Source organism: Paroedura picta, chromosome 10 (genome assembly GCF_049243985.1).
Source record: "Paroedura picta isolate Pp20150507F chromosome 10, Ppicta_v3.0, whole genome shotgun sequence".
Classification (NCBI taxonomy): Eukaryota; Metazoa; Chordata; class Lepidosauria; order Squamata; family Gekkonidae; genus Paroedura; species Paroedura picta.
Genome location: NC_135378.1, coordinates 31077251 through 31093980, shown reverse-complemented (window position 1 = coordinate 31093980; position 16730 = coordinate 31077251). Strand labels below are relative to the sequence as shown.

The following is a 16730-nucleotide window of genomic DNA, read 5'->3' as shown; positions in this document are numbered from 1 at the left end:
CCCCCGCCCCCCTGGACACTTCCATGCCACCCAGATATCCTGAATGGAGCACTGGGATAGAGTTTTTACTATTATTATAGTTTTTATATTCTAACACTGTTGTAGAAATATGTTGTACCCTGCCCCAAGCCTGCATGCAGAGAGGAGTGGTTATCTATTAATATTAATATTAGTATCAGTATTAGTAAACATCAGTATCAATGCTGATGTTGGGGGGTTAGAACTCTGTATTCACCATCTTTTTAATGTTCATTGTTAATTTTCAATGGGTTTCAATGGGGTTATACTGGTTTTTATTTTTGTGAACCGCCGCAAGTCCGAAGGGAATGCAGCGGTATATAAATACAAAAATAAATATTAATATTAATAACGATTTTAAAACCAGATGTGAGAAAATGGGCTCCTAGCACAAAATCTCATTGGCTCCTTCCAGCAGGATGCTTTGTTCCACCTTTGCTTCCAAACTAGAGTTCTCCTCCCCTTTGGTGTGCACGTTGTCTAACAGTCCACTTTCCAGGTATCATTTTGCTTTTCTCTAGTCTTTCTCTGAGTTTTGCTCCATTTTTTTCTGAAGCCTATTTTTTTTACATAAAGCAGCGTGTGTTTGCACAGTACCCAGATGGAAAAGTGAACATTTCTGAAGGTCCCACCTAAGTCAATGCCATTCTCCTTCCATCAACGCCTCACAGATGCCTTTTCCCCTGCCATGCCCCTGGAGGGCTTTAAGATAAATCCATAATTGCAATTGTGCAATCATGTTATAATAACCTATTGCCACACTCAACCAGTTCCTCTGAATTCCCAATTTTCCTTCCCCCCCCCAAAAAAAAGCATGCTTCTAGTCTTTTTGATTGCACAGATGTAAGGGTAAGGTGCAGGGAATTTTTGTTCAGATTACCTGGAAACAAAGGGGAAATTGCAAAGCAACTGGAGTAGGTTCAGACTCCATTGGTCAACCCATTGCAGAGATGGTCCATTGCAGCAGTGAAACTAGCATAGATTCGTTGGAATGCAGATGCAGCTTTTGCAAGCTTTCTTTAATGCAGGTTGCACTGAATTTTCAAGTTCGGTGAGATAGGCTGAAACGTTGAAAATTTTGCAACTGTACAAAGCACACCAGACAACATAAAGCCTACTTCCTAATCTTATAGAACAAAGCTTGTGTCTTTATTCAAGGAATAAGCTTTCATTTGCATGCACACTTCATAAGGTATTTGACAAAGTGTGCATGCACACAAAAGCTTATACTTTGGATAAAACTTTGTTGGTGCAGTTTTGCACGCAGTTTTGTGACCTTTTGATTGGTCAAAATGAAAATTATTCCATGACTTTTCTTTTTGCCATTGTGGTCAACCTAGTTTTTATTACCTCGCAAAGGCTGATACAACTCACTTGAGAGAGCAGAAACCGACAGCTAAATTTGGATGCTATGAAAGCGGAGTGGCTGAGTAAAGGAAAGAGCAAACATGTTCTGGTCTCCGCTCTCTCTGATTGCTGATATAACCCCTTCACCTCCAGCAAATGTCAGCTGACGTCTGTCGGGGAAAGAGAAGCAAGTCTCACTCTGCTGAGGTTCTGGTTCAACTTCGAAAAGCTTCTGGAAAAGAAGCAGCAAGCTGGGAAGCTGTGAAATCTCTAGCCGCCTCCAGGCATCAATTGCGTCACTTAGGAGAATCATCTACAAAGCTTGGGGAAGGATCACAAGGGTGGGATAACTTCAAAAAGAGCAAAGGAAAATTGATGTAATTATCGCATGGCATGTGTAGCATAGCCAGGAGACCTGAGGATTGTCTGACAGCTGAGCAAGGGACATTTGGAGGTGCTCTGCCATTTCCTGTCTCTATGTCATGACCCCTACTGCTCCTTGGAGGAACTACCATCCAAATCCTTGGAGGTGTCCCATCTAAATATTAGCCAGGGCTGGCCTTGCTTAGATCTCAATGGGACTGGGCTATCCAGGTCATGGCTGCAAAGGGGAAAACAAAGTTGCACTTACTTGTAACTATTGATCAAGTATCTTATGTGCAGGTACACACAGGGACTGCGCATGAGCCAGCCTGCCATCAGATAAGTCTTTTCAGCTAAGACCAGGTGTTACCCCCCAATCGACGGGAGGGGCTCCTCTCTTATCACCACCATGCAAACAGTGTGGTGGTTCCAGGAAATAAGTATATGACAGCAAGACCTACGAATATTTACACTTTTATTTAATTTCGACAATGCAACTTTCAAACATCCACATATTTATACATACGGTCGCAGCATATATATATATATATTTATAAAAATATATTTTAAGACTCAAGAACCAAAAGGAGTTCAGAAGACATTATTGCTACATCTCAGCATTTACACAAACCAACAGTATGAACAATAAAATAATCTGAAAATATCAAGCTGCTGCAAAGCTAACTTTTTAACCGAAAATTATAAAAATATAACTTTTGAGAATAAGAGAAAAAAGAACTCTTGTCCAAGTATCAATGAAGTACCGTGGTGTCAACAATTATTACAACAATTTAAGTCTACAAAAGCCTAGAAGAGTTTCTCTGATCACAGCTGGGGGTGGAGAAGATGTTAAGAGATAGACCTCAATCCAGTGGCTTTGGTGTGTGTGCACAAGTGTGATGTGCACACCATGTGCAGCACACAAAGGGGCTTCCCTCCAGAGGAAGGGACGGTCTGTATTATGCAATAAGAAAACCTGGTACATGTACAGAACATTTCCCTTCATAGAAGAGAATGGGACCCTCCTCATTGGACCGACCCTTGCGTGTGGTGTTGGACTGAACTGTTTGCCTCAAACCCCACAAACTTTGGAAAGGTGCAACAGCGTAAATAACTCCAGCGCATGTGTCTTCTTTTTTAGACTGGCTAACAAACTTCTGTAAGTATAAACCCAAGCGACAAGGAAAGGAAACAAAAAATAGCTCTAGATCAGATACACAACAAATTCAGTGTAACGTGGGAAGTGCTCTGGCAACTTGTACATTTTAAACAGTATTTGCATTTGAGCAGATTACAATTACTTCCAGCAAGCCAATGTGAACTCAGTGAAGACTGGAATGTTCAGGCTCAACAATCCGGCTCTGAACCCCTTTTGCAGCATGACTAAACGGATACGTCAGTGTCTCAAACCCCCCCATGCATCTTGTTGCTCGCTGATGGAGAATCATGTTATCTTCAGAACTGTCTGTATCGTTCCGTATTTAGGGCCAGCAAAGACGTCTTTTCAAAACAAAGATGAAGCATCTTTATCTCCATTGGCTTGCCAATGTTGCTTCACTTGGCTATGATGTTAACATTCACACATTTAAAAACACTTCATTTTTCTTCACTGTTGTTGCCCTCCCTATAGCATGCAACGTTACTTGGGAAGACTCAGGATGTGGCATGTGAGGCCCACCCTAAAAAACTGGCAGTTGAACTGTATGAAAGAGATGCTTCAGGCAGAACAGGAAAACTCTTGGAGCGGTTTAATAAACAAAGGGAAAAACAAACCTGTCCTTTGAAAGGAATGCAGCTTACACTGTGAGATACTGTCTACTTGATTCAAAGTCAGAGACCCGTATAAAGAACATATGATTGTCTGTTTTTAATACAAATATACATATTGTCTCTTTCAGAACTAGATGTTAGCATTTTCTTATACACAGATCTGGATGGGAATGTGTTTTGGCAGTGTTGAAATGGTGACAACAAATGGACCAGTATATGCTTTGAGAAACAGATTCATGGACTGGCTCCCAGTTTGGATAACATGAGACATGCGGTAGGATTAGATAACTGTGTATGAATTTGAACCTCTGCCTAAAAGAAATGCAACATGAAAGTAGGCCTTGAATGGTCCTTCCATTACTATCTCCTGCCCTGGTCAGCCCAGCATTAAGGACACTGAAACCTAAAATGGTCCACACGCAGGGGGAGAACAGCTCTATTTTCCAATCCTCCCTGAAAGGTGGTCAACCATCTTCAATAATCACACTGAGATACTACAGGATCTCTCCTGATTCTGTTGGTATGCTCTGCTCTTTGAACACTGCCTTACACATGCATTTCAGAGTTGGCAAGTAATTGTAACCTGTAGGGAATGGGTTAGTTGCATTATTTCAAAACACAAACATTAGCTCCTGAGAGTTCAAAAGTGCAACTAGACTAGCTGTGGGGGATCTGTGATCAGGTCTTTAATTGTACTTAAATGCAACTGTGCAAAGAGTGAAGACTACAACAGTGATGGGGTGAACCTTTGCCTTTGTGCCCTTTCCCAACCTAGCACACACACCCAAGTCAGTGGGGCAACTTTGCAGATCTGGTGTGTGTGGGGGGGAGGGGCTTCCCAAATGGAAAATGGTGCAACTTAAGTTCCACTTCTCCTAGCACCTTGGCTTCAATCCGCAGGATTCCCCAATGACTGCCTCTAGATTACATTAAGGATTTGGAGGGAACTTAGGCCAATCACGGACCTCATATGTCTTGGTCTAGTTGCTTCCAGAGCTCTCAGAATCCATTAAAAATCCCATAAATACAACACTCAAGTTTTATTATGGTTACTTCCCCCTCCCAGATCCGGCTCTGCACTACAAATGCATATAACACGGCAACTATACACAGATTCTAGCAAACAGGGTGGCGACAATGCTATAACTACGATGGGTAAAATCTGCTTTGTGTTTCTAAGCAGTATGTGACTCAAAATTAAAAACAGAGAGAGAAAAAGAAAAGGACTACAGTGTTCCTTCTATCCTTGGTTGAGTAGTATATAAAATGGGAACAACAGGTAAGTCATCCTGTCAAAAGGCTTAAAAGTAACAGTAGATTCTCCAATCAGGTTTGCACAGCTGGTCTTCAAGCCTCCTCGTGCATCAGGAGGGGCTGGTTGGATGAAGCGCTGCTGCCGACTGAGTTAATTCTCACGGAGTGATCTGTGACACTCACTTGACTGCAAACGTTACTTGTAACATTTGAATAAATCTGGAGAAGAAATAACCAAGAGTTATTTTATTTAATTCCCAAATTTATAAGTTGCCCTTCCCCGAAGGCTCAGGGCAGCTCATAATACCAGATTTAAAAAATCCCAACATTTTAAACTAATTCACATTTAAAGTCGTCCGAAGTTCACTGCTGTTTCTCTGTCAGAGGAGGAGAGTAAAAAAAGGTAAGGGTATCCCCTGTGCAAGCACCAGGTCATGTCTGACCCTTGGGGTGACGCCCTCTAGCGTTTTCATGGCAGACTCAATACGGGGTGGTTTGCCAGTGCCTTCCCCAGTCATTACCATTTACCCCCCAGCAACCTGGGTACAGTCGTTGAGTGCATGTTCAGTTTTCAAGCATCCTCCAAGCCTCCAAGCATCCTCCGTTTAAGGAACTTTGCTTCAGTTGATAATAATGTTAATTACTGAATGGCTGCAGGCCACACCCAAATCAGCTATCATGGCTTTTGCATTTGTTCCAGTGAGTTATGGGCCAAGGAATATCCTGCTAGCTGTGTTAAGACCTGGCTGAGCTCGTTTCTCCTTGGCTACAGGTAGTTAAACTATATTTATTTATTTATTATATTAATTTTATTTATTTATTTTTATGCTGCCGTGCTTCCAGTGGACTCGCGGCAGTTTACACAAGATAAAAACAGTAAAAAATACAATAAAACCCTATAAAACACCCCTTACGAAAATTAGACAAAATAGATGGTGACCTCTTAATCAACCTTCTCTAGTACCCATCCCATCCCATCCCCTCCCCCCACCCACCCCCGTTCAGCTGGAGGGCCAAGCCTTCTTCCACTGGGAGCAAGGAGCCAGTTCTAATAGACATCGAGGGGAATCTTCCGCTGGAAATACCAGGACTCCACCCTGGCCTCAACCATACGGCTGGCAGAAGAGCTCCGTCTTGCAGTCCCTGCGGAAAGTTAACAACTCCAGCCCAAAGATGCAAGCTGAAAGGATTGTTTAGGAACGGGAAGATCCACCAGCAGAGGGGGGGGGGGGAGACCTATTCTGCATTCAGAAGCCTCTCCCTGCCCGTTTGTTTCTACTGCATTTCAACTGGGTTCCCACTGGGAAGAAGAGTGAGAGGACCGACCAGCCATGAAGTGTTGATGATTGATCTATATGACAAAGGCCTTTTTAGAAGTCAATTCTAACCCCCCAAAATATGCTCATTTATACTAAAACATGAAATATAGGTTGGATCCAACCAAACATTTTTGCTATCTTGGCCATATTCCCACTTTACTACAGCCCCATCCCATGGCTTTTGTCCCACGATGCCCAGCAGAGTCTCTTGGGGAGCAGGAGGAGGCCTCTCCTTCCCCTTCTCACCAGTGGAAAAACTGACTTGATCCAACCTGTCGCCTTCCTGAAAACTGTGATAGAATAACAGATGCTTCGGAAAAGGAAGTGGGCCACCTTCCAGTTTTCAAATTCACTTTGTGATCATCCCCTCGTTTGGGAAGAATGATAAACCCCATCCTGGAGAATGTTCAACTGCTTAGCATTCCCTGAATGAGCTCCACATAGAAAGAACAGTTTCTGTGCATCAATTACTTTGCTGCATCCAAAAGGCACTGCAAAGAGCAAGATCCTCCCTCCCATTTGCTCCAAGAAATTTGCTGCATCTATCTGCATTAGATGCTTGATGTAGTCAGAACTCTAACAGGAGTCATATGGAAGACAGAGGATTAAAGGATTAAAAAATACACCAATCAAAGGGGCATGCCGCCTATCTCAGTTCTGATTGCTCACTCCACTGACAAATCAGTAAAGATGAGGCCACGCATTGAGGAAACTTGTTTAAGTTGGAACACAATCCATTTCTGCAGCAAATAGGTTGCCTGAACTGCATTTAAAGATCGCTGCATTTCATTTAAATGTTTCAACCAACCGGGAAAGATGAGCAATGCAATGCAGATGGAATTGGGAAGGTTCCTATACAGTGCAGAATTGCCATTACACAGGAGACACAACGCTCCTGTTCTCCAGGACACCGGATGGAAAGGTCGATGCTTACGTGGTTTGTGACATCTGAAATCTGCTGTTCGATCAGCTGCACAACTTGCTTAAAGGTTGGCCTCTTCACAGGATCCACATCCCAGCAACTCTTCATTATCTCATACCTGCAAACACAGTCATTGAGAAGCCATCAGGAGGTAAAGCTTAACACAGAGATTATGACAATGGGAGGCATGTTCTTTTACAGCTTCCGGTGGTTTTGTCAGTTCTATCTTGGATTTCCATGTTTTCCCCAGCAAACCACCAAGGGGCTCTTACAAACTGCAGTCACGTGACTTTCATGCAGGTGGGTCTTCTGCAAAAACAACCTATCAATGCTGTGGGTTAGGGGATCCCCACAAGGGGCTGTACTAATCTGTGTAAAACGGCCTCCACCTCCACTGGTGGAGAGAGATCAGGGGCTCAAGCTCTCCTCTCCCTCTGCCCAGCTTTTCAGGTGTTGTGCTGAGATGCTGAGGGAACTGGAGCTCTGCCCCAACCCTCCAAGTCGGAATGACTAGTAAACACTGGCTGGAGTCGCAGAAGTTGGTGTCATGCTGGGATATGAGGCCCCACCCTGCCCCCTGCACTTTCCCAAGAATTCTTATGCTACACGTACATAGTTTTGTACAATTGCAACTATGGCAAAAAATTATGACAGGTTAGCGCACAGGGGAATGTGGGCCTCTCACTTTTTCCATCACTGAAAATTTATCTATAGAATGCTTAATCTTCTTCTCTATTCTCTATCCCACTTTAAAATCGATCTCTGGATTTTAAATCCAGCAAAAAAGGTGAGCACTGCCTCACCTTTTTGGATTTTAGCCTGCTTGTGATTAGCTGGTTCTCAGCTGACTCCTACCCCTCTGAATTTTTATCTAGTGCATCGTGTCCTTTTGCATCTGTCCCCACAGTGCTGTGACTATGCGTATGTTTACATAGTGCCTGCCACACTGTTGGCAGTAAATAAAAAATCAGAAGCGAGCAGAACATCCGGTTCAAAGACCCCATTTATGAAGACCAGGTGATTGAGTTATGGCTATCAAGGATCAGGTTGGCTCTGGAAAACATCAAACTGGAACCAGCTGGGCCTGGAATGTCAAACTGCATTGAGCTATTCTTTCTTTGTTCTGCACAAGATCGTGATTTCCTTCCCACCGGACAGGAAGAACTGTATGTGTATCCTACAGTCATCTGAAGCAGCTCAAAAGCTGGCAATAGAAGTATGTTTCTAGTCCATATGGAGCTGCAAAGGTGTTTTTTTTGGGGGGGGGGGGGGTTGTGAGATGCCTGGTGAAGTTTCAAGTGATGGTGCTCATTGTTTGAGGAGGGCTTCTAACAGAGGCAAAAGTTTTCCATCCATGCATTTGTGTTCCAAAGTATTCCCAACTCTCTGGAATTGGCCAAAGTCAGCAAACCAATACATGCAAGTATTTTGGGGTGGGGTGTGGATGGCATAGTTTAACTAGAACTTCAGATTCAATCCGATCTTTTCCAGTTAAAACTATGACAGGTAAGCACAGCTGCCAAGGCCTTGGCCTGGGAGTGTAGAGGGGTTCTGCCAGCCAGAGAAAAGCACTCTGCAGCTAGAGGGATCAAACATCTTCAGCTGTCAAAGGCTGTTCATCTGCAAAGAGCTCAAGAGATGTATTTCACCTAGATCACTGAATGCATTTTTTTCCTTGGTGCAGGGGTCAAATTTGGGCTTCGATTAACTGTTTTGTTCATGGAGAATAATATGCAACCCTGAAAAACAGAACATTAGAGTCCATTGGCATCTTTAAAACCAAGCAAGTTTAATTCTGGCTACGAGCTTTCATGTGCATACAGGCTTTGGGTATCTGAAGAAGTGTGCTTGCACATGAAAGCTTATATCCAGAATTAAAATTTGCTGATTTTAAGGTGCCAATGGACTCAAAGTTTGTTCTCTTGCTTCAGACCAACAAGGCTACCTGATCCTGATCCTAAGCAAAATTAACAGCTCAATCCTATGTGGAGTTTACTGTCAAGTCACTATTGTGTCTCCATGTGCACATGGGCAACCCAAAATGTTGTTAATAGACCCAGTCCCCACCACTAACTTTATTTAAAAAATCAAAATCTGCTAAATTAGAATTATCCAGGTTTGTTCTCTTACATTTCAGCCGGTGCAAATTCTGGGCTAAACATTCTGTATCCTTCCTTAATTCTCTTATAGAATTTGGAATCCACAGGCATTCCAGGGTAGGGGCTGCTTCCTGTAAAAGCAGAAACTCTCTGTTAATACGTCATATCATTCCCCTCAAAAAAGAAATTCAAAAGCAAACCCAAACAGCCCTGTTCTTGTGTAAGAGGCACTGTTTTGATCATCAAATGCAACTTACCTAGAGAAAAGAGTTCCCAAAGCAATATTCCGTAGGACCAGACGTCACTCTCAAATGTATACACACACTCAAAAATGCTTTCTGGTGCCATCCACTTCACAGGAAGCCGAGCCTTTGCAGAGAAGGAAGGAAAAGACTATTAAAAATAAAAACACAAAAGGTCCTGCCATGTAAAATGTGAAACAAGCCCGTTACTGGGGTCTGTTAAGAGACTGTTTATTTTGACAATTAAACCCAGAAGCAATCTGAGGCAGTGCAACCCAGAAAGCACTGGACTTGGGACACCAGCTGTTCTGAATACCAGTCAGTGCAGTGGCCACTGCATTTTGTGCAAGGCAGTCCCACGTAGAGCAGTCATCTAGCCTGAATGTTACCAAGACATGTGGTCAGGCCCGTTTTCTCTAGGTATAGCCACACGGACAATACAACAATTGCATTAATCAATTAAAGGTAAAGGTAAAGGTATCCCCTGTGCAAGCACCGAGTCATGTCTGACCCTTGGGGTGACGCCCTCCAGCGTTTTCATGGCAGACTCAATACGGGGTGGTTTGCCAGTGCCTTCCCCAGTCATTACCGTTTACCCCCCAGCAAGCTGGGTACTCATTTTACCGACCTCGGAAGGATGGAAGGCTAAGTCAACCTTGAGCCAGCTGCTGGGATCGAACTCCCAGCCTCATGGGCAAAGCTTTACCACTCTGCGCCACAAGAGGCTCTTATTAATCAATTATGTTTCACCAAAAGTGATTTATTGAAAAGAAATGAGCTAAGCTCATCTAGGATCCTAGAAACCACTATTACATGGGTTTCTCAAACAGTGCCCCTCTACCATGACAGTCTTTGTGATTGAAATAGTCAAGAAGATTATCCGTAAGAGACCAGAAGAGTACTAGCTCAGTTCTGGCTGGCTGGCTGACTGTGGGATGGAGGCAACTGAGAATTCTGAGGAATTGTCAACTATTGACTGTTGGGTTCTTATACTGCAAGATAAGGACTAAATTTTTGTGGCTGATTTCAGAGCAGGTTCCTTTGTTGGATGTAATTCTAAGGAAAGTTTATTGGTATCTGATGAAACTCCAGAATGACTAGCAGGGGGACCCATCCAGACGCTAACAGAAGTTCATTAAATCATTGCGCAATCTATGTAACTGGCAGTACAATCTTAAACATATTTATACTTTTATAAACCATAAACTTCAGTAGCCTCAAAAGGGTTTAATTCTGCTTAGTTTTGTACTACACTGGGCTTTGGTAATATATATGAAAACTTGGCTGTATTCCAAGTTTTGTAACTGGTGAAATGTCCAGGGCCTTCGATCCAGCCATGCACAAGTGGAAACATACATGGACTTAGTGCACATCCACTAGTAAGGAATTAAGTCTTTGTGGCTAAGTCTATTTAAGCAACTCTAGAGAATGAAGGAAAGCTATACCTATTTGAAACCATTACAATTATGAACTTCACGCAAACCTATATGCTGTTTAACTTCTAAATAAACGCTATTTATGATTAACTGAAAACAACTATGTTGCTAGCTCAGAGCCAGCTCCACAGGCTGGTCGTACTCCCATTCTTCCAAATGTAATCGAGAAATCCTATTCTTTAGGCCTAACCAAAAATCCTAAGGAAAGAGTCCTTAGTAGCAGCAAAAATATGAAGGAAACACTAAGGAAGGCAAGGAGGCATCAGAATACCTCTAATCTCAGAACGCTATAGACAGGTGCTTTTACAGATGTTAGATATAAGGGGTCTCAGAAAAGAGCGCTTTCATCCCTATATATATATATATATATATATATATATATATATATATATATATATATATATATATATATATATATATATATATATATATATATATATATATATATATATTATAGTGTCCAGAAATTCGTTGCACAATAGATCCTGACATGGATAGCCCAGGCTAGCCCGATCCCATCCAATCTCAGAAACTAAGCAGGGTCGGCTCTAAATAGCACATGCCGAATACCAGGGTGGTGGTGTGGGGGCAGGCAATAGCCGGATCTGAACATCTCTTGCCTGGCAGCCAGACAATCTTAGGATCTCCTGGCTACATTAACACACATTTCGACCCTAAAGGATCTTCTTCAGTGGTCAAGTAAATCATAAAACTTTTATAATCTATAATAATTTTAATAAATTAAAATGTATTATTAATTAAAAGTAATACATTAAAATAAGACCTAGTTGGTGGCATAAGAATCACAAAATATAAAGCTCCCCATCATCATATATATAGTATATGAATCCAAATGAGTCACTTTCAATTTGGCTCACACATGAAGATGCACACATTGGACTGAGTCTTGGCTTTGAACACAGCGGTGGTTTTTGACAATGTTTACACTTTACTGCGAGCTTCACATCTGTGGTCATACCATGAGCAACCATTAAGACTGTACATGCAATATTGCGCAGATTCTGCTTTTAAACCTGTTTTTAATCTTAAGGTGCATGAAAACCACTTGCCAGAAAGACGAGATACAAATCATATAGCTAACTAACTAAATAAAAATATTTATATTCTAATTTTAATATTTTTCATTAAGCCTTCAGGTTCCTGATTTGCTTTGTCAAGCTGGGTTTTTGTTCCCTTTTTGTTCCACATTAACACGTGTGCCATACAATATACAATAAATAATGCACAAGTGAAAATGCAAGTTGGGATGCAATGTGTGTGACTTAATCCGTTTCTTGCATTCCTGCCTGTGCAAGAGCTCTAGCATCAGCAGAATTTCTTTGCTGGATCTAATCGATCGTGCAGATAGCCGTGTTATTAAATTTAAAAAAAATGTAGTAGAAGTATTAAGAAGATTTGGTTCTTATATGCCGCTTCTCCCTACCCAAAGTAAACTCAAAGTGGCTTACGGTTGCCTTCCCTTTCCTCTTCCCACAACAGACACCCTGTGAGGTGGGTGAGGCTGAGAGAGCGCTGATATCACTGCTCAGTCAGAACAGTTTTATCAGTGCCGTGGCGAATCCAAGGTCACCCAGCTTGCTACATGTGGGGGAGCGCAGAATCGAACCCGGCATGCCAGATTAGAAGTCCACACTCCTAACCGCTACACCAAACTGGCTCTCTTTAATAACACCAGCACTCTGTTACCCCATATCAATGTTTGTTGCATCCTTTGTGACTGAATATATTTAAAACAGTTTAATCATTTTTGACAACCCTATATAATTCTACAACCCACATCATTCTAAAGGCCTACTAAAATCAAAGCAAAATGAGGTCAGTATCTAAGGAACCACGCAACTAATTTTTTGTGCCTTTTGAGAACAGTACTTGTTAGTCTTGAAACAGAAGAGACATTCAAAAAATGACTTGTGATATAATACAGAGATTTACTTTTCCAAAGGAAAAGAAGGTCATCAGCCTTTTCAGCCTCAACCTAATGCAGGTCCTACAACAGTTTTCAATATTATATAGATAGTTACTAACTGGCTGGTAGAGTTTCCAGATCAGTTTACCATTCATGTTCTGTAGGTGTTTGGTGAACACTCATAGCTGGTTTTGACAGCCAGATGACTGGGCTGCATTATGTTCACTACACAGCATGTGATCACATCATAAATATGGCCGGCTTTAACATACAGGAAGAGCATGCAGTCTTGCATTAAGGGAAGCAATCTGCACTCCTGCTTTACCTAAGAATGTGCCACAAAAGCCCTGAATCAGAACTGCTGTTATCTTTGGGCACCCAAGGGTGATCAAAGCGCTCTCGCTCGAGACTGAGGCAATGGCTTGCTATCGCTTTCCATCTCTCTCAAGAGTTCCTTTAGCATCTGGTTTGAGATTATGCCAGACACGATTAAGGGACGTCTTCTGCCCTCAGTTCCTGACAGCTGCAGTCAATTCCTCTTCTGACTCTTTGTGGATTAGGCAACATCAGGCAACTAAGGACACCGAAACCCCCTAATCTAGATAAATGGAATGTAATTACTTACTGCCCACCTGCAAGCTGTTGTCCTGACTTTAAAAATGCAGATCTCAGCCTGAGAATTAAACCGGATCTGTCGCCCTTGTTCCCTTTGCCTGTGCAGTTGCACAGGTCAGTAGTTTATAAGAGTCCTTGGAACTGCCTCCGTCCTTCTGACATGGTTTACTCTCCACCTTTTCTTTGAGAGAGGTCAGAACGGTTTCAGCCCAAATGAGAGCATTCTCTCTCATGTATCTATCACTGGAAGGGGGCAGTAGGGTGAAAGGTCGTGGCATCTTTGTTCTGATGTGCTAGCTCAGGAGAGCATTTTGCTGAGACTGCGAGCTGCTTCCACACCAACTTTTGGCTTCACACACACCCACCCCTCCCCAATCCACAGCAGGTGTTTTTTTCTTTGAATCTGCATGACATCATTGTGCAATTGTCCTTCTTCAGGGATGGGCTGTGACTCAGTGGTTTGCTTGGATGGCAGAAGGTCCCAAGTTCAGTCTCTGGTACCTCCGGCTAAAAGGAACTGGTGGTTGGTGATGTGAGAGAGAGCTGCTGCCAGTCTGAATAGGCAGTGTGGACCTTGGTGAACCAATGGTCTGAATCAGGATAAAGGGATGTGTGCTCCAAGTTTCCCCTGCCCGTGCCCTTTTTCCCAAACCCTCTTTCAAATAATCTTTCCAGAAAAAGCCATTGAGAAGGCAGGAACATTCAGAGTTCTGTACCTGCCCAATCCACATGTGGCAACCTCATTCCTTGTGTCTGCCACTAGTAGGCTGCTTCTTCTCCTTTTAAAAATTGTTATCTGTATCACTGTACCTTCACTGTGCTACGGCAATAGAGCTACTAATGATATATATATTTAAAACTTAGCTAAAAGCACTAAGGTGATAAGGAGTGGATGATGGGCCACAACAAGGGGAATCATTCTTGTCCAGAAGCAGCCATATATTTTATTAGTATTATTACTATAATTATTACTATTATTGTTATTAGATTTGTTACCTGCCACTCTCAGGCCAGTCAACTTGTGGCAGTTTACATCAGAGATAAAATCACAATAAAACAATAACAACAGTAAATAAAAACCCTCAAATCCCATCCCCACCAGGCCACCCCCTAAGGCTCAATAGATTGACCAAGTTCTGTGCCCTACGACGGGGGCAGATGCTAATCCCATGAATTGTTCAGGATTGTTATAAATTTGGAGTTTTGGAAATTTGGAGGAGGAGGAGCCATCTAGATCTTCTATGCTCTGGCATAAACCAAACACCCAGTGGAAGAGTTCTGTCTTGCATATGGTGTTTTTAGTCAATCTGATGTCACATGGTTTTAGAATGCTGTGATTTGTTTTTATTTGTAAACCACTTTGAGCTCTTAGAGAAAAGGGGCATAAAAATATCTTCAGTCACTCCACAGTGTTTGCCCGCCTGCTTTGGTCCCGTCTCAGCAGTCAGCATCCCACATTCAACTGTGCAGGGAGGTGGAAGCATCGGAGGCTGTAAGAGGAAGGAACGCAGCCTTCTTTGCTTGAGCCTCGGATCCTCATCATCTCAAGAAGGCACTTTGACTAGCACGTTCCAGCCCGCAGGAAGAGATTACTGGTTTAATCAAGGGATTCAGTCAAAAGGAAGTTCATTTAAGGGGAAGTGGTATGCAGCGACAGAGGGAACCCTTCCTTGCGCCTTCCATTTGGGAGTTTTTCCATTTGGCTTTTTTCCACTCTTCACCTCCATCCCCATTCTAAGCTGTCCCCATGACTTATTAGACAGGAAGCTACAGCACAATCTACTGGAGTTAAGAGCTGAGAGGAGTTCTAGCCTCTATGGAGATGCAGGCTGCACTCAGACATACTTACATTTCCTTTGACCACATAATTCGAGTCATTCCTGATGTCTCTTGCAAGGCCAAAGTCACAGATTTTTGTTATGCGCCCATGAGTAAGGAGGATGTTCCTTGCTGCCAAGTCCCTATGAATGCACTACAAACAAAACAAATACACAAAACAGACACAAAGACACAAAACAGTCACTGAAAGTCTTTGTTATTTTACACTTGATATGCAGAATTGCTGATCTGTTGCAAAACAGGAACCTTGTCTTGATGTGCTTGCCAAAAGCCCAGTAAGATAACAGGTAGGACTTGGAGGGTTGGCAAACAGATACTGAGATCTGATTGGGCTGGGGTAGCTTCAGGAGGATCCCATGGCTAGGAAGGCTCTGAGTTCAAAACTACTACAATTTAAGGAACATTTACACAGAAAGAATTTCTACTGAAACAAATGGAATCTACTTTCAAGTATTGTCTCCTGGACATGAGTATATTTATTTTTTTCTACAGTACTGCTGAGCTACACAGAAGAATTTCTTTCCTACAGATGTGAGGGCCAATGAAAAAATGGGGAACTTGGTTTTAATTCCCCCCCCCAAAATCATTTTCCAGTGTTCCCAATAGCTAAACTTTAAGGATAAAGGGCAGACTGTTTCTGTCCCAATTGCCTGGAAAGGAACTAAGAGGGAAAGCTGCAAGACACCTGGAGAGATGTCATTTGTATTGCTATAGCATATGTGTAAAGAACAAAACCTTCCAGCAGCTAAGACAGCCACACCCTCCAGAGCCAGTTTGGAGTTGTGGTAAAAATGGAAAAGTTTAAAGTGGGGGGGAGCACACAGAAAATTCATCTTTTGGGATTTCTTTCACCACTGTGTACATCTCTGCATTTGCTGCAACCAAGAATCGTCACTGTGTACCCCAGACTTTCTCAACTCATTCACCGTCTTTCATTCACTTACGTTTTTAGAGGCAAGGAAGCTCATGCCTGTTGCAACTTGGTGAGAAAAACTGATCAGATCTTCAATATCCAGAGCCAGTTCATCATCTTCTAAAATGGCAACAGTGACGTCCTGATTACCAAATGATCCTAAGCAGCACAAACAGAAACAATATCATAAAGCAGATTAATTACGGCTTTTGGGGAGGATATTCCAGTCGCAGATATTTCGCTAGCAGAGACTGGTGCTGAATAAATACATACAAATATATAATCTGTTATCACAAGTCTGACTATCTTGCAACCATCCTAGAGGGAAAAAAAATTGAACTGCAGTATATATAAAACTCTGTGTCACCAAATCATCAGGTTTTATGATCAGGCATGTCTGGCTAGTACTACAGACCATTTAAAAACTGAAACCCTCCTCTCTCTATCTACCCATCCACCCACCCACCTGCCGGCATTTTGGGATGAAAATTTACCTGGCCTCCCTGGATGTCTTGAGGTTGTTTTGGCATGGATGATTGGAGAGACTCCGGGTTTCATGTCCATGTATTCATTGATGCCATTGCTGAAGACAAGCAGAGGAACCATTAGGTTACTTAATATATGGGACACAACAGAATGCGACAAGTTTCATCTGTTTGGGAAAAT

General features: G+C 42.4%; 1 protein-coding gene across 3 annotated transcripts in view; it reads right to left on the bottom strand.

The window, feature by feature from the left end:
- Positions 1–2194: 2194 nt before the first annotated feature.
- KIT (KIT proto-oncogene, receptor tyrosine kinase) overlaps positions 2195–16730 on the bottom strand; it is an 89042-nt gene continuing 74506 nt past the window's right edge. For all 3 annotated transcript variants that reach the window (XM_077301994.1, XM_077301996.1, XM_077301995.1), the window contains exons 15-21: positions 16559–16647; positions 16096–16223; positions 15162–15284; positions 9350–9461; positions 9124–9223; positions 7006–7111; positions 2195–4971 (exon numbers count right to left, since the gene is read on the bottom strand). In XM_077301994.1, coding sequence (XP_077158109.1) covers positions 4846–4971; positions 7006–7111; positions 9124–9223; positions 9350–9461; positions 15162–15284; positions 16096–16223; positions 16559–16647 — 784 coding nt within the window. In that variant the 3' untranslated portion in view covers positions 2195–4845. The remainder of the gene's footprint in view (positions 4972–7005; positions 7112–9123; positions 9224–9349; positions 9462–15161; positions 15285–16095; positions 16224–16558; positions 16648–16730) is intronic.